The sequence below is a fragment of the Hemibagrus wyckioides genome, linkage group LG18 (genome assembly GCF_019097595.1).
Source record: "Hemibagrus wyckioides isolate EC202008001 linkage group LG18, SWU_Hwy_1.0, whole genome shotgun sequence".
Lineage (NCBI taxonomy): Eukaryota > Metazoa > Chordata > Actinopteri > Siluriformes > Bagridae > Hemibagrus > Hemibagrus wyckioides.
In genome coordinates, this window is record NC_080727.1 from 10,776,709 (window position 1) to 10,797,795 (window position 21,087).

At 38.2% G+C, this 21,087-nt stretch overlaps 1 protein-coding gene across 1 annotated transcript; it reads left to right on the forward strand.

The window, feature by feature from the left end:
* The first annotated feature begins 1,342 nt into the window (after window positions 1–1,342).
* On the forward strand, window positions 1,343–20,018 carry sar1b (secretion associated, Ras related GTPase 1B). Its single transcript, XM_058415928.1, has 7 exons — window positions 1,343–1,521; window positions 8,808–8,884; window positions 9,474–9,593; window positions 13,308–13,373; window positions 13,486–13,589; window positions 16,790–16,921; window positions 18,782–20,018. Exons 2-7 carry the CDS (start codon window positions 8,827–8,829, stop codon window positions 18,896–18,898), a joined length of 597 nt encoding a protein of 198 aa, XP_058271911.1. The 5' UTR covers window positions 1,343–1,521; window positions 8,808–8,826; the 3' UTR covers window positions 18,899–20,018.
* The last annotated feature ends 1,069 nt before the right edge of the window (window positions 20,019–21,087 follow it).

The window sequence follows — 21,087 nt, forward strand, 5'->3', positions numbered from 1 at the left end:
AATGATTGATTGATTGATTGAGCCAAAAGCATGAAAAATACTATTGCAAATTGTTCATTCAAAACTATAAGGGAATACAAAAAATGAACAGTGGTGCCAACGTACAGTAAAACAATAAAATAAAAAAAGAGAGATAAAAGGGTGCCATAATATTGTAAGATCTAATTGCTTTTTTTTACTTCTGCATTTATGTAAAATAGTGGAATAAAACTCACATTAAAAAATCATTTTTAAAGTGAGAATAATTTGGTTTGGAGTCAGACCACTTCATATTTTTAATGTGAAATTTTCCACTTTATCAGTTTTTATCAGTTCCAGAATTGTTGAAGTGTATTATTTTGTCAAAGTATTCAGCTGTAAAGTGTTCCACAACTAACCAGGATAGTTTTATGTTTGCCAGAGGAATCAATCTCTAATTTAAAATGTTCCATCACATTTTTCACTGGATATATTCTGGGCATTACCTTAAAATTGACTGAATGAATGAATGAATGAATGAATGAATGAATGAATGAATGAATCCACTTGACTGGGTAACATCTATGTGTGATTTTAAGAGATATATTCTTCTTTTATTTAACGTGTTAATAAATGTGTAATGGTAATGTCGACTCTATTTACCAATCAAGATTATTTTTAAGGCAGCTTTGATAAAAGATTGCATGTCTTTACGAACTCACATTTTTGGAAAAAGTCTGTGAATTAGTTTCTATTAGAGAAGCCCATTTCACCAGCAGGAGGATCTGTTTTTTGTTTAAAATTGACTGGTTTATTGCTCCAATTTTAACGGGCATTATAACTCAAAAAGGAAATGCGTTCATCATGTTGTTTTTGGTGTTGTAGCTATATTAAATGTTGACAAAGTTGTATTTGCAAAAGCAATAATCTTTTTTTTCCCGCAGCTTTATCCATCACTACGTGTCTACGGTTGCTATACACGTGGCATTTCCGGTGTCAATATAAACAAACGTACTGGAAACCAATCTAACAGTTTTTGTTGCAAGTCTGACAGACGTTTGCATCAACAAAACATTAGCTAAACATATAAAAAATTATTGTTTCAGTATACTCAAATTAATATGCAGCGGATATTTGCGTTTGCGTTTGTTTTCTTTTACATTAACGCTCTCAGTGAATTATCTCACATTAAGGACAAAACGTATTATATTAACTCACACCACGGCTGACTGGGAATCTACTACCACAAATAAATTAAAAATTATGAAATATTACCAAACTGATATCTTCATGTATCAATTTCCTCTTTTTATTATGTTTCGTCGCGGTGGTGTTGTTGAGTACGGTGTCCCTGCCGGAAGACTTGAATGGTAACACTAATAGGAAGTGTCTAGGCAGGACATGGCCATTGCAAGGCAGCCATTGCTGTGTGTCGTGGCTGTGTCAGTAATACGCAAAAGTGGCGGAGAAAATATTTACTACAGCCTTTCACATTAACGGGACGAATTTAGTGACTGAACCCCCAGTGTGACCGTCGTCTGGACATCTACATATAGACACGAGGTATGTCTTTTATGTCTTTGACCGATACTTTATTTAAAGCATAGTGGCCAATACTGGTTGGTTCATTCAACTCCGCTGTTTACTAGCATAGACTAGTTAACTTAGTCTTGTGTAACTTTAATCAAGATGTGTACAAGCGTTTACATTCACAGGAATTGTTCAGCGATTAGTTAAAATCTGATCGTGTATACTGTGAACATACTGTATATCGTATATACTGTGAATTATGCTTGGTGGAAGTGCTAATGAGTTAGAGAATCTGATGCACGGCGTCTGATCGTATTTTGGTTTATATATGTATATGTGCTATATATTTATTTGTCAAAAAGCCTCGAAGATTCCTTTCGGATCCTCCGTCGCACGAGTGACACGTAGGTAGTGCTGACTAGTTAATGAAATTGGGCCAGTGTTAGCTTGTGAACAATCGCTTTGGCGTTACTTCGATAGAGCGAATGGATTATTAAGAAATCAGTGAGGGTTTATTTCACACCCTGTTACACACTGGCATCCACCCGTGTGTGTGTGTGTGTGTGTGTGTGTGTGTGTTAGAGACAGAATATATAAACGGTCTGCGCAAGAGCAACAGGAGGCATGCAGAGCACACTGGATGCTGCGGAGATGCGGGTGCTTTAGCTGGCCAACCTCGAGCAGATGGTGGGGTCAGTTTTTGTCAGTATGGACCAAAGAACATAATTAGCTACCATAATTGTAGCTAACATAATCTACGTTTTGTGGCTCCTTGTGGCCTTGTGGCTCAAGTGGTTAAGGCTCTGGGTTGTTGGTCAGAGGATCAGGGTTCAAGCCCCAGCACCACTAAGCTCCACTGCTGGGCAATTGAGCAAGGCCCTTAACCCTCTCTACTCCAGGGGTGCTGTATCATAGCTGCCCTTGCGCTCTGACCCCATATCCTCACCTGGGATATGCAATGAAAAGAATTCCCCTGTGCTGTGGTGGTGATAAAGGCTTCAAGCCCTCAGGTGTTCTTCTTACCAGACATTTGACTAGTACATGGTTTAGGTCAAGCGTTTGTTAGCGGACATTAACTAGATACCATATCTCTATCTGGCTCGATTTGACGGCTTTACAGGGCATGAAACTCTATTATTGCCTCCGGTTTTTATTAAACACACACTGAATCACCATTTTCTTTAGTATCTTCTTCTGCGGACAACATAGTCTGCTTTTAAATTTCTTTGAGTCCTGGTTTTGCTGCTTGCACCCTCGTAAATGTGCATATAATAATAAAAAAAAAACGAGATTGTATAGTTCCAGAAAATGAAACTGGACAATGCCACTGAAAGACCTGGTTTTAGACCCCGTTAATGTATTAGTATGGTGTAGGGCCTCCTTTTGCAGCCAATACAGCATCAGCTTGTCTTGGGAATGACAGATGCAAGTCCTGCACAGTGGTCAGAGGGATTTTGAGCCATTACTCTTGCAGAAGAGTGGCCAGGTCACAACCTGATGCTGGTGGAGGAAAACATTTCCTCACATGTTCAACTTCACTTTTCATGCTCAACAAATCACTCTGTCACCAGTCTTGCACATGCGTGTATTGGTGCATTATCAGCCTGATACATGGCATGACTTTCAGGGTACATTGTTAGAACCATTGGGTGCAAATGCTCCTCCAGAATGATTTGGTAGTCCATGGCAATGACACACTCATCTAGTAGTGGGCCTTTGGAATGGCATGATAGTGCAGCCCAAACTATCACTGATCCACCCCATGCTTCATTCTGGGCACATGTGAGTAAAAGGCAGTAAAGGTGGACTAATCAGAGAACAGTACGTGTTTCACATTGTCTGCAGCGCAAGATTTCCTCACCATTGAAACCAGCATTTTGCATTGGTTTAAGTGACCGAAGGTTTGGCTATAGCAACTCAACCATGTGGTGCTCCCCATGAAAAGTTTTGGTGGAAACAGTGGAGTACATTTAACTCTGCAGTGAGTTAGCCAACTGAGGTTTTATGTATTTTTTTTTTTTTTTTTTGGACATGTGTTAGAACCCAAACATCCCTTTCATACATCATCCTCTTGCATTGACAGTTACTCCTGTTGGATGTGGTTCATCCTTCCTGGTGGTATGGAGACCCTGTATACTGTGGCTCTTGATAAACAGCAAAGACTTGCTGTTCTGGTCACTGATGCACCAGCAAGATGTGCACCTCTTATATACTCTGATGTTTCCCATTATGTTGTGTGGATTACAATATTTTATATTAAGCTGTGATATTGCTCAGCTATTCGCACTCACACTCTTCTCTTACGTATGGAATGTGAAATTAGTGAAGATTGGCCACTAGTAGCAGCTTATGCATAATTTATTTAATTATCCTACCATCGATTAATGGTACTTATGGAGATACTGATTAATGATAATGATTGCTTAATTATTAATTTAACAATCTGACCAATAGTCATTAATGAAAGAGAAAAATTGAATGGCAAAAGCTGTATACATTTTTAGTTAGCAGCATTTAGCTTAGTATAAAAAACAGGCAGAACCCCATGAACAGGCACACTACACATGATATATTATTCATGATTAATTATATATGGCAAATATAGATTTAAAATCCAGGGATTCAAACTTACTATCCTGTATTACCATACCAAGTTGCATGCAATGTTCTGGTCTCTTCCAGTTCAACTGACCCAGCTTTCATTTGTGGTAACCAGGCTTATGAAAAACAGCATCTTGCTTAAATGTTAACGAAAAAGACATAACACATAAGGTTATTGCCATGTGCATAAATAGTGCTTTTAAACATCCATATACAATTGAATTTTCGTACAAGTACACTCCTACCCAGACCTATATGCAGTAATAAGTAGTATAGTTGAAATTTATAATTTTTGTATAGCGCTTTTAACAATGGACATTGTCTCAAAGCAGCTTTACAGAAGTATAGAAACATATAATAATTTAAAAAGTTTAAAGTTAAGTTTAAAATATTTATCCTTAACATTTATCCCTAATGCAAGCCTAAGGCAATAGTAGCAAGGAAAAACTCCCTGAGATGATAGGAGGAAGAAAGCTTGAGAGGAACCAGGCTCATAAGGGAACCCAACCTCATTTGTGTGACACTGGACAGTAAATAATGGCCTAAGAAATGCCAATGCTGACAGTTAAAACATGTAAACTTTCAGCCGATTGACCATGTCGGTTGACCATGAGATTAAATCTCCATAATAATTATACAACTGACACCTGTTCAGTGGTACCAGGGGTGGTGGTGTCTATTTAATGTAAATATCACACTATATTTTAAGTGCCCACCCTCTGTATACAGATGTGTCAAATGCACAAAATACCCTCTCCTTTGTCTTGTTTTATGAAATTTCTGTTAGAAAGACTAGTGAAGTATCAATAGCCTGTCATGGTTTCATGAGGAATATAATTAAGCAGAGAGTCTGTTTTACTGTCAGACTTGATAAATGTGGCCTACACTTGATCTTTGCTGAATTTTTCACCATTTGTATGGTAGTAGTTGGCACTCATTTGTTATGATGATGTAGTCATTATAAATTTGATATCATGACATCCCACATCCCGCTTTTTAAAAACACCTTTTAAAACATTTCTAACAGAAAATAACATCCACTAACTCTTTAAATTTTGTTTATACTTCCATATTAGCACATACTTGCATCCACATGTTGTGCATATCTGCAGTGCGTATACCCAGACCAATTTTGAGGAGACCTATTGACATATTTCTACTGTGGGTTTTTGAAATAAAATGGACAGAGAAGACATGGTGTATCTGATGTACTTGCCTTATAGAAGTGTAACAGTAGTACATCAGGGCACAATGTGTTGTGATGCAAAAACCTGCTGATGTGCAAAGTGGAAATGACACTGGCATTCTGCTATTCTGTTAGCTAATGCAGTCGCACTGTTTGAACGCCAGAGGTCCCAATCTGCACAACCCATAGTGTTAAAATAGACTGAGGGCACACTAGTCATGAGATTACATATTTCATGTAGGGCCTGCACCATTAGTAAGACTGGAATTGTCTGCATTCTGTCCCTGAAAAAGAGCTCTTTAGTGGCTTTTAAGAAACACTGGACTATAGTACATGAGCTCTTTCTGATTCAGATTTTTCTGTCATCATTTTCTTATAGTCAAATTTAGTACAGAATATTCTCATAATATTGAATAGTGAATCCAGTATCATAATTCGAATCCAGTTCGGACTAGACAGTATCATTACACTCCTTATGGTTTATGGTTATGGTTATGCTTATGGTTCATCCACGTTCAAAATAAATACATTTAGATCTAAGTAAGCATTCTTCCAGTTGATTAAAACAAGTGTCCATTTGTGACTGTAAACAAAAGCTTTCTCTATTACTATTAGGAGCTGTGTTGACCATGATATCGAGTTGTCCCAGTTCTGCCTGCATTCACAAAAGGGGGGGGGTTGTATAAAGGTGACTGACAATGATGAACCTATTAAGCGAATGCTGATTGGTTGGCTGTGAGGTGTGTCCAGATGCATTCATGGACAGGTTGTTAAGACATTGTGGCATTTCTTCTGTGGGTTTTATCAAATTCGGAATAATGTTTAAATTTGTTTTTCGTGTTTGCTTCACACACATGATCACTTTATTGTGTAAAGGATTTAGGTATGGAAAACTACAATCATGACATGTTTTAATATATAATAATAATAATAATAATAATAATAATAATAATAGTTTATAGTGTGAGGCAGTATAATAGCTATAGATCATAACTTTTCTTTCTTCTAGCAAATTCCCAGTAAAAACACTGTGTGACGTAAACTACAGCGTGTGAAAGAAGAAATAAATAAATACCTAAAGTATACATCAGTCAGTGGTTAATAGAAATCTGGATTTAAAACTAAGTACATTGAAGTGCTTCTATACAAGGTTTAATCATATTGCTGAATATGGATGAGTAAAACACTCTAGAATTCATTTAGAATTCACTGCATTTAGAATTAATGTTCAATTAATTTATAATCAATAATAAATTAGGTCCATGTGATTTATCTCCATTCTATCTATATTATTATCATAATCATATTATAAACATGGACTTTGCATAGTTTTTGGCTTTTCTTAGAGGACATGTTCCCTATGAAGGCTTCGCCCTGTGCTAGTGTGTTTACATAACTTGCTCACAGAAACGTGCGCACAAGTATAAATCAGCCCAAGGTACTTTACCACATTTGCCACAACTCAGTTATTAATACTCTACATTTTAAACTAGATTATGTTGCCTCCTAATGATTTGGCCTAGACTGAAGCATTTTTATAAAATTCGTAGTTTGCAGGGGTACCTGTAAATAAATACATGCAGTCCTCTGTGAAAGCATGGGTTTGGCAAAACCTTTTTAGTCTCGTATTCATCTTTTGATTTCAAACTCAAATGTCTACAGAGTATAGCAAAAACAAAAGAATTGGCCTTGTCATTTCAGTATTTTCAGAAGAGACCTGAGATATGACAGACAGTCCATCATGATGCCAAAATGGATCAATGTAGAACCATAAAACGTAGGGCTCAACTTTTTTTTTCTTAAATGTTAGCTGTTTTAAACTGAACATTTTAAATGTGTTTCTCAGTGTAATTTATTGTACTACTACTACATCAGCAATAAGCTGCTTTTGGATTGTCCTATATATATTTTGAGTAATTATGACCAAATACACACAGGCATTAATAAGAACTAGCAGTTACAACTTCAACAATGTTTATACCACAAAAAAACTGAAACATGAAACTAATTTATTTTTTAAGATTATTGGAGTTCCGAATTGATCATGGGTTTGTCATAATCGATCAGATAACATTTACATTCATGGCATTTTGGCAGATACCCTTATCCCTAATGATTTACATTTAATCTGATCCATTGGATAGCTTCTGAGAATCGAGCGGCACGTGTCAGGGTGAAAAATATACTCGTTTCCTGATTTGTTTTTTGGTAAAGGCCCACGACATTCCAGAATCAACTGCTCAAACGGCTTTTCCCATCATTGGAATTGTTTACTGGAATGATTTGCAAAGGCATCATGCAGCTTCCAACAACGAATTGTCTCTGCCAGTTTTCCTAGACCCTCTTTTCTGATGTTCATCAGCTGACTCAGAAGTGACTAATTCTGGTTCAACAGAGAGAGAACACTTTATTAGAATCTGTTGCAGGATTCAAGAACGAGTCAGCAAGGTTCACGACCTCTTTCTGTTTCTCTTTACAACAGTACGACAGAGAAAAACCTTACCACCAGCTATTTTAGTCATTCCATAAGATAAGGCTTACACCATCCACTAGTATTCCAAGAGGAATTGTACCTGTACCCAGGTTAACCTTAAGGTAAATATACATATGCCCTAACTTGATTCTGCAAACCAATAAATCAGTACCAGAGTACGTTTTAGGTGAGAATGGCAAATTGTCAGCTAACATAAATGATTGTACTGCACCAGTGTCCCTTAAAATGTAAATGTCCCAATCAAGTGGGCCAGTACTAAGAGATACAGAATCCGTTAGTAAAACTGCTTTAGCAAAAAGTACACTTAGATTTCACTTTTTGGGGTGTATGGGGTAAAAAATTGTCTGGGTATACAAAATTTCAGAAAGATCTCTTCTGGGATCTGCCTAATGCTCCTACAAAACTGCTCCTAAGTGTCTTATGTTTACAACCAAAGCATCATCACTTGCACTCTCTAGGACGGTGTATTTATTGGTCACTTTGGACTACTGTATTGTAGTGTAATGTTTTGTAGTGTTGTCTGTCTTGTAGTGTTTTGTAGTGTTTGCACTCTGTTTTGTCCTGTCTCTTGTCTTTATACTGTCTGTACAAGTTTGCACCCATGCACTTTGTGTGTACTGTGTGATTGTACTCAGTCCCTAGTTCCTTGTATTTTTTATGTCTTTATGTAGCACCAGAGTCCTAGTGGAATGTTGTTTTATTTCACTATGAACTGTACCATCTATATATGGTTGAAATGACTATAAGAAACCTCTTGACTAAAAGAAATTAAGATAGATATATATCTCAAGAGAATTTTTCATTCACATAAGAAAGCCGTTAAGAGGTAATATGTGATTTGCATTTTCATTTGAATTATATAAAAAAATGTAGGTGTCCAAAAATAGAAAATGCAATTAAAATACAATTTGTGATTCCTTCTGAAAATTGAAAAATACTGTTACAGTTTTTGTAACCAAAAAAAATCTGAAGAAAAAATTAAGTAATTTCATGCTCAAGTGGTTTTATGTTGTTTTTTTTCCCCTCTCTCTTTTTCAGGATTTGACCCGATCTGGATATGTCCTTCATATTTGATTGGATTTATAGTGGTTTTAGTAATGTACTGCAGTTTCTTGGTAAGAATCCCTTTTGAATGTAGATTTTTAAAAAATATTGTAGATGCCTCTAAGAGTAGTTCTTAACTATTAACTGTTACATTCATTTGGATTTTGTTTTCGTTTGTTTAAGTTAAAAAAATAAAAAAGAAAGGAAATAACATTTTGGGGCTTATGGCTTTGCTTTTGTGGCAGTGGAAATAACTAGTGGAAACAGTAGATCATACTCAGTCTACCTTTATTTCATGGTTCTGCTGAATGAGTGATTTTCCTTTTGTGTCAGCTGTCATTAATATGTAATAATACTAGGTTGAAATGGTTGCAGATCTGTGCCTAATTTAATTGCAAACATGTTCAATATATGATGAAAAGGTATAGCATCTCTGTCAGATTATGTGTTTTTTGTAGTTAGACTTTGCACATTAATTTGGATTTCTCGTGCTCAGAAAGGCAATGCATTGTATGAAATGTTTACAGTGAAGTCAGTAGAGAATCTGAGTGCTTGACTTGGGTACTGTAGAGTGCAGTAGATATTAATGCCGAGATATACACGGAGATGTTAAGTCCATAGAGATTATTTCTGAAAAAAAACCTGTTCTTGTTCTTTTAGGACTGTATAAAAAAACTGGTAAACTAGTATTTCTTGGTCTGGACAATGCTGGCAAGACCACACTTCTGCATATGCTTAAAGATGATCGACTGGGGCAACATGTGCCAACCTTACATCCAAGTGAGTTTCTGTTCTAACAAAATAAACACAGATGCACAGTGATTTCTTTAATTAACTTTGAATATTCACATTTTTTATATTATAATGTTAAAAATTTCATAAATATTAGGCAAAAAAACCTGTCCACATGATTTGATATCAGCAGTGAGTCTGTATTTGACAATGGCACTGAATCTTCTATGATGTAATATGATCTGGTTTACTAACTTTCTTTGTTCAGTATTTGGGGTGGATCTTCTGTTAATCCATGAATTGTAATGTAGAGCTTAATGGAGTTTTTTTTAATTCACAAATGCACTTTATTTTAGATTAATTATACATCAAATTAAAAAATGAAACTTTTTTATGCAACAGCATAACCCCCAGTCCTCACTAAAACACATACGTTGTTGAGTCCTAACATTAATATCACTTGCCTAACATTATGAAGGTCGAAGGTGGCTGCGAAAACAGCCCTGTACAAAATCAAGACAAGGTGTGATGTGTTGGAAGGTGTCTGATGTATATGTGGTATCTGGCAGAAAGACATTGCTGCTTGTCTTTCTTCACAGCTCCCAGTGGTTTAACACATGACATAAATATCAGAAAATTAAATCGGAAAATTCTGCAACTTTTATCGGCTCATTGATCTTTTTATTAGTTTTTTATTTATTATTACAGTTTAATTTATTTGAATAGTATTTATAATAGTATTTATTTTAACAACGGACATTTTCTAAAAGCAGCATTACAGAAGAATTTAAACATAGAATAAAAATTATAAAGTTTATTACAAAATTATAAAAAATTAAGTTACTTTTTATGTCTAACATTTGTCTCTAATGAACAAGCCTGTGGCAATGAGGCAAAATCATCTCTCTGAGATGATTTGAGGAAGAAACCTTGAGTGGAACCAGGCTCAGAAGGGAACCCATCCTAATTTGGGTAACACTGGAGAGTAAATTATGTGAATATAAATAATGTCCTTTCTTCAACAGTTTATAGTCATGTGGAATTGTGCAAACAAGAGCTCCTGAGGAACTAATAGGTCAGTGTAATTTCTCAGTTCATTGTAGACTTTACACTAGTTCCAGCCTGACGAAGTCTTTAAATGTTCACTGTTGAAGACCTGAGGACTAAGCTGACCGACACAACAGCAGTTCAAAGACGATAGTCTCCAAGAGGTTCTATACACAACAGTTCCCTGAATCACAGGCTGTCCATGCAGATCAATCCCCAGCAACAGTGAGCACCACCAAGCAACGAGACTCCAACCAGAGGTAGATTGTCTGGATGTATCAGGCAGGTCCAGAAAGAAGAAGCGGCCACACAGGGAATTTGGAACACTGGGAGCTCGGGAGTGGCATGTATAGCTCGACAAAGAGAGAGTGGAAAAAAAAGACAGAGAGAATCATGTGATGGTTAAAGACAATGTAGATTGCTGCGGCATCCTCTCTAGACCTATTTGATCTATAAGCAAATTGGTGGGGGTCAAAGCTCTGGTGCTGGGTGAGTGCAACTGGCTGGTAGTCGTTGTAGGCTGGAGATGTGGAGTTTCTTGGGCAGAAGAATTATGGTGGAGGACTTCAGAAAGGGTGGGACAGTGGACTGGGACAGGGACTGGTTGAATATCCTGGTGAAGACTCCAGCCAACTGGTCCGCGCAGTCCTTCAGCAAACGTCCTGGGATGCCATCGGGACCTGCGGCCTTCCTCGGGTTGATGGCCCACACTGTGCGCCTGACCTCATGCTCCTCCCCTGTGAGGGCGGAGCTGCTGTGGACCATGGGTTGTACTGTAGCTGTCTCTAGTGGCTACACATCAAAGCGGGCAAAGAAGAGGTTCAGCTCCTCTGCCAGCATAGCATCGCCATCAGCAGCTCCGAGGTAATTGGTAAGATGCTGGACACCTTCCAACACCTGCCTGCTGTTGTTGCTGTTCAGGTGGTCCTCAATTCTCCTCCTGTAGTCAGATTTGGACTCTCTGATGCCTCTCTTCAGGTTTGGTCTGTGTGTCTGCTTCCATAGCCTACCTAGCACGCCGGCCCTGCAGCCTTGCTTCTGCTTCCTCTCACAGTGCCACCTTCGCCTCCTCCCTGCAGGGATGATAATCCACGGAGAGTCTGACCAAATTCTGTGGGGTCAGATAGTGATCCAGTCATGGATAATAATTCTGGGAAATAACTGATAAATCTCTTTAAAGCAGTAGACATTAATGTATGTTTAACAAAGTGATGTGGCAGAGTGCATATATCATGTCTAAGACACAAATGAGTTGAGATAATGGTCTGAAATATCTTCTGACTGTGAAAATGTGACTATATTCTATATTTAGTCTGAAAGTTTATGAAAGAATTTGATTGAGTGAGGGTCTTCTGACTTATCAAAATAAATATTAAAGTCTCCCTCAATTAATGCTTTGTTTAAAGAAACAACTAGGTTTGAAATTAAATCTGCAAATTCACAGAAGAATTCAGAATATGGCCCTGGAGGTCTGTAAATACCAATTAGTGGAATTGACTTGGTTTTGACTTATTTTTTGTAGCTGAATATGTTAAGTTAGTATAAAGAACTTCAAACCTGTTGAAATTATGTCTAGATTTTTCATAGACACAGAAATAATCTAGAACATCTGGTGGGTTAGCTAATCTGTTCACTGAGTGACTTACCAACTTGGGCACCAAACTTGGAATTTCTATCAAGCAGTTCCAGTTGAGTCTCGCAGGCACACACCTCCTTTCAATAAAAATGTCCTACGGTGTGCATCCAGTAGGATTCCGTCCAAACAGAGTCCCCTTCAAGCGGCAAGACCAATCATTCTAGCTTATTCTCATAAGTGTCTACATCCTCCCATGCACTTGTGCACCAACTCTGTGTGGATGGTAATTGCTACATTTTTGGTCTGGTTTTGGGGAATATCAGCTGAGGATATTTGGCCTATTGTGGCAAGTTGTCCATCTCCACACACCTTTATGATACTGTATTTTATTGGTTTCATGTGACCAAACACACAATCCAAGTTCACACTAAGGACAGAATATGCCAAACGGACACACCAGTGTGAGTGTCCATGCTTGGACTTGGTCTTTGAGATATTTTTTGCCAATTTGGGAGTCACTATATAAATAATAATGAAATACCTAAGTGAATTCTTGAAAAAGAATGTTATGACCATAACTTTCAAAATAAGTTACCAAACATAATGGTTCTCCTACACCAAAAGTGATTTATCTCATTGAAGTATTGAAGAGATGTATTTACCTGGTCTCGTGCTAACAGAGTTATGTTCATAACCTAGCATTATTTCTTTTAAAATTCTGTTATCCTGCTGACAGAAATAAATTATAAAACAATACATGAATTATATGTCTTTACTTCAATACTCAATTACATGTTTTAAGATATTTGTTAGTCATACTACTTTGGTATATGATGTACATGATGTCTTTCTATTGTATTATGTATTTGGTTATGTTTTATTAGTTAAGAAAGTTTGTTGGAAGTAGGAAAATCAAAGTGTCATAATAAAACAGAATTAACATCTATGAATCAAAAATAATATGGTAATAATCAATTTTTGGTTATTACACTGATGATTTAGATCACTGATTAAGCAATTTATTTTAACCAGTTTATTGCTTCCCTACTATATGGTATGCTATTCAGTGTGTGCTAAATTGGTTTTCATGTTTCTGCCATGGCTGTGAGAAACAAGTGTCTTTGCGTTTTATTCCTCAGCTTCAGAAGAGTTGACGATTGCTGGTATGACCTTTACCACCTTTGACCTTGGTGGCCATGCACAGGGCAAGTAGTTTTTCTTGTAGCATAGCACACTTCCTTCTTTACATGTGTGTGTACATAAATGCTTCTCTGGCAAAATGCTTAATTAAAACATCTTGTATCATTTGTATCACAGCTCGAAGAGTGTGGAAAAACTACCTTCCTGCAATCAACGGCATTGTCTTTCTCGTTGATTGTGTAGACCACCCGAGACTGGCTGAATCCAAAATAGAACTTGATGTAAGTCCCCCATGCTTTTTTTTCCCTAAACCCTTTGTCAGGGTTCCCCAGCCTTTTTTTGTGCCATGGACCCATCTGATACCAGACAATTTTTTTCGTGGGGAGGTGGGGTGGGGGGGCTGTTTGATAGGGGAGCTCTCTAGTGACGATTATTTTTGGGTCATTTTTGTGTGGGTTAGCTTACGGACTTATACCAAGTTCACACTACACTATTTTCAAAGTGGTCGGATCACTATTGTTTTCACACTGCACGATTATCTAGGGTAGCATTCAGTCGCTGCTGTGTTCACTCTGCACGATGGATCGGCGACAGGAGGTTTCACACTGCATGACTTCACAATAGAAAGAATCGGTGACAACTCTGTCTGGGCCGCAAACTGCGTTTCACAACCAAATCTACGCTAGAAATAATAAGGAAATAACGCAAGATCACATGTGAGATCAGAGTTCAGAATTTCCGCAAAAATTGTGCGTTCTGCATAATTGAACAAATGAATAATTTTGCAATGTACTGATGATGCGACTGGTCAAGTTTTGTGCTGGTCACTTCTGCTTTATTTCTGTTTGATGTAATTGTATAATTGTTAGAAATGATTTTATCAGATGTAAGATGACTTAAGTCTTGCCAAGCTTATCTGAGTTAATCTGAGCAAAATATGCTCTTGTTCTGTCATTCAAATATTAGAAAACCTAATTTGTTCCACAGATTAGTCACATTATGGTTATTACATTGTCAGTTGCATGGAAAAAAGGAGACTGAACAGGAACATTGGCGCAATCACTTGCCCCAAATAAGCCACCTGTTATGGCAGGGGTTCTGATACTACAGTGAATGTTCTTCATTGATTGCTTTCAGGTGAGATTTGGACAGACCTCAGATCGTTTTCCCACAATGGGTTTTATGGTAATTGAGTGTGGTACAGCTCAACAATTTAACAGTAAGATTCGTCAGTGAGGAAACTCATTCTGCAATAATGAAAAATTTTGCAATAGTGTAGATGGACTAAAACCAGTCGGACAATAGTGATTGGAATTGATCTGTAACTAGGCGTGGAATGGTACACTAAAGATTAGATTAGATTCACCTTTATTGTCATTGTGCAAAGTACATGTATAAAGTGCATACTGGTATATTTACAATAAATTCCGAAAGATACACTATATTGCCAAAAGTATTCGCTCACCTGCCTTGACTCGCATATGAACTTAAGTGACATCCCATTCCTAATCCATAGGGTTCAATATGACGTCGGTCCACCCTTTGCAGCTATAACAGCTTCAACTCTTCTGGGAAGGCTGTCCACAAGGTTTAGGAGTGTGTTTATGGGAATTTTTGACCATTCTTCCAGAAGCGCATTTGTGAGGTCACACACTGATGTTGGACGAGAAAGCCTGGCTCTCAGTCTCCGCTCTAATTCATCCCAAAGGTGTTCTATCGGGTTGAGGTCAGGACTCTGTGCAGGCCAGTCAAGTTCCTCCACACCAGACTCTGTCATCCATGTCTTCATGGACCTTGCTTTGTGCACTGGTGCACAGTCATGTTGGAAGAGGAAGGGGCCAGCTCCAAACTGTTCCCACAAAGTTGGGAGCATGGAATTGTCCAAAATGTCTTGGTATGCTGAAGCATTCAGAGTTCCTTTCACTGGGACTAAGGGGCCAAGCCCAGCTCCTGAAAAACAACCCCACACCATAATCCCCCCTCCACCAAACTTTACACTTGGCACAATGCAGTCAGACAAGTACCGTTCTCCTGGCAACCGCCAAACCCAGACTCGTCCATCAGATTGCCAGATGGAGAAGCGCGATTCGTCACTCCAGAGAACGCGTCTCCACTGCTCTAGAGTCCAGTGGCGGCGTGCTTTACACCACTGCATCCGATGCTTTGCATTGCACTTGGTGATGTATGGCTTGGATGCAGCTGCTCGGCCATGGAAACCCATTCCATGAAGCTCTCTGCGCACTGTTCTTGAGCTAATCTGAAGGACACATGAAGTTTGGAGGTCTGTAGCGATTGACTCTGCAGAAAGATGGCGACCTCTTCGCACTATGCGCCTCAGCATCCGCTGACCCCGCTCCGTCAGTTTACGTGGCCTACCACTTCGTGGCTGAGTTGCTGTCGTTCCCAAACACTTCCACGTTCTTATAATACAGCTGACAGTTGACTGTGGAATATTTAGGAGCGAGGAAATTTCACGACTGGATTTGTTGCACAGGTGGCATCCTATCACAGTTCCACGCTGGAATTCACTGAGCTCCTGAGAGCAACCCATTCTTTCACAAATGTTTGTAAAAACAGTCTGCATGCCTAGGTGCTTGATTTTATACACCTCTGGCCATGGAAGTGATTGGAACACCTGATTCTGATTATTTGGATGGGTGAGCGAATACTTTTGGCAATATAGTGTATAAAGCCATGACACAAAACACGCATATGAGACTTGAGGCCTGTATGTATGTATGTATGTATGTATAAACAACCTTTGAATGGTTATGTACTGTCCAAGCTGTGAATTCTGGGTAGTGTAATATTGATCAGTAGTGTATTACAAGCTGTTTCAGTATTATTTTTCCAAGTTTCTGTGGGACACATGCATAATACTTCATTCGTATCAGCTTTTTGGACAATTAATTAAGCATGCTTGGCTTTTGTTGGTAATGACCGATAACCATTTAGATTTTTAGAACTTTTTCCTGGTATGGGCTTGCTGATAATGAGCCCTTAAACAACAGGATGCATGTTTTAGTATCACTAAACCAGCATGGCTAAATAAACCATCCACATGGTTTATGCAACAACACTACAACCAAGTTTCATACACCAACACCTATAAGCAACCACAGGCTCTGATTTCTGATGAACATCTGACTGACCCCCCACCTCATATGTTTTCTAGCCCAGGTCTTAGATGGCCACTCAGCATAGGACTGCATGCTAGCCTAGCACCACAGTTGTTTGCAATATATTTGTAGATAGACAATTTTTGTCAGGGCACTGACAATAATTATGCAGATAATGCTATTAGAGCCACCATACTATTATCAGGTAACAGTGATAATATGGAGGTACATTACTGGTTGCTTTGGTGAGCAACTGAATATGTGAAATATCAGTATTATGAAATTTCTGGACACCCATTTTACAGTTAAATGTGATGATATGCAAATCTAACATTTTATTTTATTGCATATTCCAACAACAGGCACTACTGACAGATGAAACTATTGGAAATGTGCCTATCTTGATTCTTGGTAACAAGATTGATAAGCCAGAGGCCATAAGTGAGGAGAGACTTCGTGAAATGTTTGGATTGTATGGACAGACAACTGGCAAGGTAAAACAAGCCTTTTGCATATATATTATTTATAAATTTGTAATATGTACTTAGAGGTTTGACAGTTTGATCTTTTAATCTGTACCCATGCTTGACTGACATACATACATACAGCTAAATTAAACAATCTAAAAATTACACAATCTCAGTGCATGGAATGGAATTTTCTTCTTACATTTTTAAAATCTCTGCAGCTACTGTCAAATGAAAGTACACTGAACAAAATGATAAACGCAACACTTTTGTTTTTGCCCCCATTTTTCATGAGCTGAACTCAAAGATCTAAGACTTTTTCTATGTACACAAAAGGCCTATTTCTCTCAAATATTGTTCACAAATCTGTCTAAATCTGTGTTAGTGACTTCTCCTTTGCTGAGATAATTCATCCACCTCACAGTTGTGGCATATCAAGATGCTGATTAGACAGCATGATTATTGCACAGTTGTGCCTTAGGCTGGCCACAATAAAAGGCCACTCTAAAATGTGCAGTTTTACTGTATTGGGGGGGGATCTGAAAACTAGTCAGTATCTGGTGTGACCACCATTTGCCTCACGCAGTGCAACACATCTCCTTCGCATAGAGTTGATCAGGTTGTTGATTGTGGCCTGTGGAATGTTGGTCCACTCCTCTTCAATGGCTGTGCGAAGTTGCTGGATATCGGCAGGAACTGGAACACGCTGTCGTATACGCCGATCCAGAGCATCCCAAACATGCTCAATGGGTGACATGTCCGGTGAGTATGCTGGCCATGCAAGAACTGGGATGTTTTCAGCTTCCAGGAATTGTGTACAGATCCTTGCAACATGGGGCCGTGCATTATCATGCTGCAACATGAGGTGATGGTCGTGGATGAATGGCACAACAATGGGCCTCAGGATCTCGTCACGGTATCTCTGTGCATTCAAAATGCCATCAATAAAATGCACCTGTGTTCGTTGTCCATATGCCTGCCCATACCATAACCCCACCGCTACCATGGGCCACTCGATCCACAACATTGACATCAGCAAACCGCTCACCCACACGACACCATACACGCTGTCTGCCATCTGCCCTGTACAGTGAAAACCGGGATTCATCCGTGAAGAGAAAAGTGCCTCTCCAAAGTGCCAGACGCCATCGAATGTGAGCATTTGCCCACTGAAGTCGGTTACTATGATGAACTGCAGTCAGGTTGAGACCCCGATGAGGACGATGAGCATGCAGATGAGCTTCCCTGAGACGGTTTCTGACAATTTGTGCAGAAATTCTTTGATTATGCAAACCGATCGTTGCAGCAGCTGTCCGGGTGGCTGGTCTCAGACGATCTTGGAGGTGAAGATGCTGGATGTGGAGGTCCTGGGCTGGTGTGGTTACACGTGGTCTGTGGTTGTGAGGCCGGTTGGATGTACTGCCAAATTCTCTGAAACACCTTTGGAGACGGCTTATGGTAGAGAAATGAACATTCAATTCACGGGCAACAGCTTTGGTGGACATTCCTGCAGTCATCATGCCAATTGCACGCTCCCTCAAAACTTGTAACATCTGTGGCATTGTGCTGTGATAAAACTGCACATTTTAGAGTGGCCTTTTATTGTGGCCAGGCTAAGGCACACCTGTGCAATAATCATGCTGTCTAATCAGCATCTTGATATGCCATAACTGTGAGGTGGATGAATTATCTCGAAGTGCTCACTAACACAGATTTAGACAGATTTGTGAACAATATTTGAGAGAAATAGGCCTTTTGTGTACATAGAAAAAAAAGTTTTAGATGTTTGAGTTCAGCTCATGAAAAATGGGGGCAAAAAAAAAAGTGTTGCGTTTATAATTTTGTTCAGTGTATATAAGCTGCTCATCTTGTTTGCTCTTTCTCTAGGGTAATATTCCCCTGAAAGACCTGAATACCAGACCACTGGAAGTGTTCATGTGCAGTGTGCTAAAGAGAGAGGGATATGGGGAAGGCTTCCGCTGGCTTTCACAATACATTGATTAGAGGTCTGCACCAGGAACTGCACCAGAGCTGCACCAGGAACTGCCTGACCAAGTTCAAATTTATATTCAGTTCTTGTTCAGCCTGCCATCACTCTCCAAATGAAAACAGCAGTAGTCACTCAGTACAACTTGATTTAAATAAACTTTTGTAGGGTAAGACATTTAATTCACCTTTTTTTTTTCCCCTTAAAGGTTTTCTAAGAGAATGGTATATCCAAGTCTCTATTTCAATCCAAATAGATGACAGTTTTCATGTATTTTCTTTTTTTTCTTTTGAATTTTTTTTATGGATGTATGAAAACTGTAACTTGTGGTATGAAACCAAATAATTCGAATGGTATTGGCAGCCCCACTTTAAGAAAATGTTTAAAATGTTTAAAAATATGTTTGCAGCTCCTGGGAAGTTAATAGTTTTTAATAGGATATAACTTTGGGAATTTAGGTGGGAAATCATTGCTTTAAAGATTTTGTATAATTGCAAAACTATACAAAAATTATGTGGGGCTGCCAATGCCATTCAGATTATTTGCTTTCATATTACATGCAGTCATTTTGAATGGTGTGGCTGTTTTACTTAAGTAAACAATAATAAATGAAATCATCTCTTGTACACCTCCACAGAACCCCCCCCCCCACACACACACACACACAAAGAAATGCCATGTTCAAGAAATGAACACTGATTCTGATCTATGGTCTTTTTATTCATCTTATGATCTCCTCCCCAGATATCTTCATTGTTCAGCAAACACAAGACTGTAAAGACTGTATGTTGACTTTCCATAAACTGCAGTATATCCAGTATGTAACTTAATGACCATTATGTAAAATATGTGAATATCATATGGATTTTATGGGTGGTTTCTTGAGTTTTGATTTTATCAATATGTAAATCAGAAGCAAAATGACCAAGTATCATACAATCAAACAAAATCTTAAAAAATAAATGCAAAAAAGGGCTACCCAAATAACATTTTGAACAGTTTAGAGGAGCTTCTAAAGGAGGCACAATGACGTTTTATTTTTATTCTTCCTTTGTATACTGCCCATCATTCCATGAGCTGCTGCATGTAATGGAGAAACTCTGCATTTAAAAAAAATAATAAATATAAAATGGCAAATCTTTCAAGTAAAATTCCCTTTTCTAAATCATGGATAATTACTAATCCATGGATAGTTAACACAGGCAAGGGGGGTGAGGGGGTTGTTTGCAAGCACATACATTTAAGAAAACCTGGGAAAAAAAATTATCACCTGTGAATAATTAGAAAATAAAAATTAGAACCTGTGTAGTTCCTAAGCTATTTTACTCGAGTTCATAGCTGGTCTAATCAAGATGCCTAGTGCAGAGGCCTTCAAACCCTGGGTCAGGACCCTCAGGTGGGTCACAGGATATAAAAAAATGGGTCGCCAATATGATTTAAGGAAAATGTTCTAAAATGAATTAATGCAATTTTAATAATAATAAAGCAACAAGAAGAATAATACCTTTGAATAGAAGCACACTTTAAAAACCACTGAGATGATGCACAGAGTTATATTAGTAGCCCATCTTTAATTTATTTTATGCTATATATGAGCAAGCCAAGGTCAAACAGTACCAGTTATTTTTTTCACGAAAGTAAATTATCTTTGTTCTGGGTTAGCCTCTCCACCGAGTATTCGATGCTGAGCAAAACAACTACCTATATGTTCGAAACTGGATTCTCAACTCTGTGAACTGGCTTGGGACCAGATTTTGCAGGCCCATTAAAGTAAGTTATGTACGCCCACACACACACGCTTATATATACAGCTCTGGGGAAAAAAAAAAAAAAGACCAATGCAAAATCAGTTTCTGATGTTTTTTCTTACAGGCGTATGTATTGGTGAGATGAACAGTTTTGTTTCATTTTTTTGTGAACTGCTGACAATATTTCTCCTAAATTGAAAATATACCTATTGTTATTTAAAGTGAATATTTAAAAGGCAATGACAACACATCAAAATAACCCAAGATCATGCAGTATTTTCAGAGCTTTAATAACTCAAATAAAACAAAATGCAAATAATTTGTAAACAAATTGTGTTAATGCTTTGGCTAAATAACATTAGAAATCAGTATTTGGTGGAATAACCCCAGTCATGTGTTTTGGCTCCATGCTCTCCACCAGTTTTTCACATTGCTTTTGGGTAACTTTATACCACTGT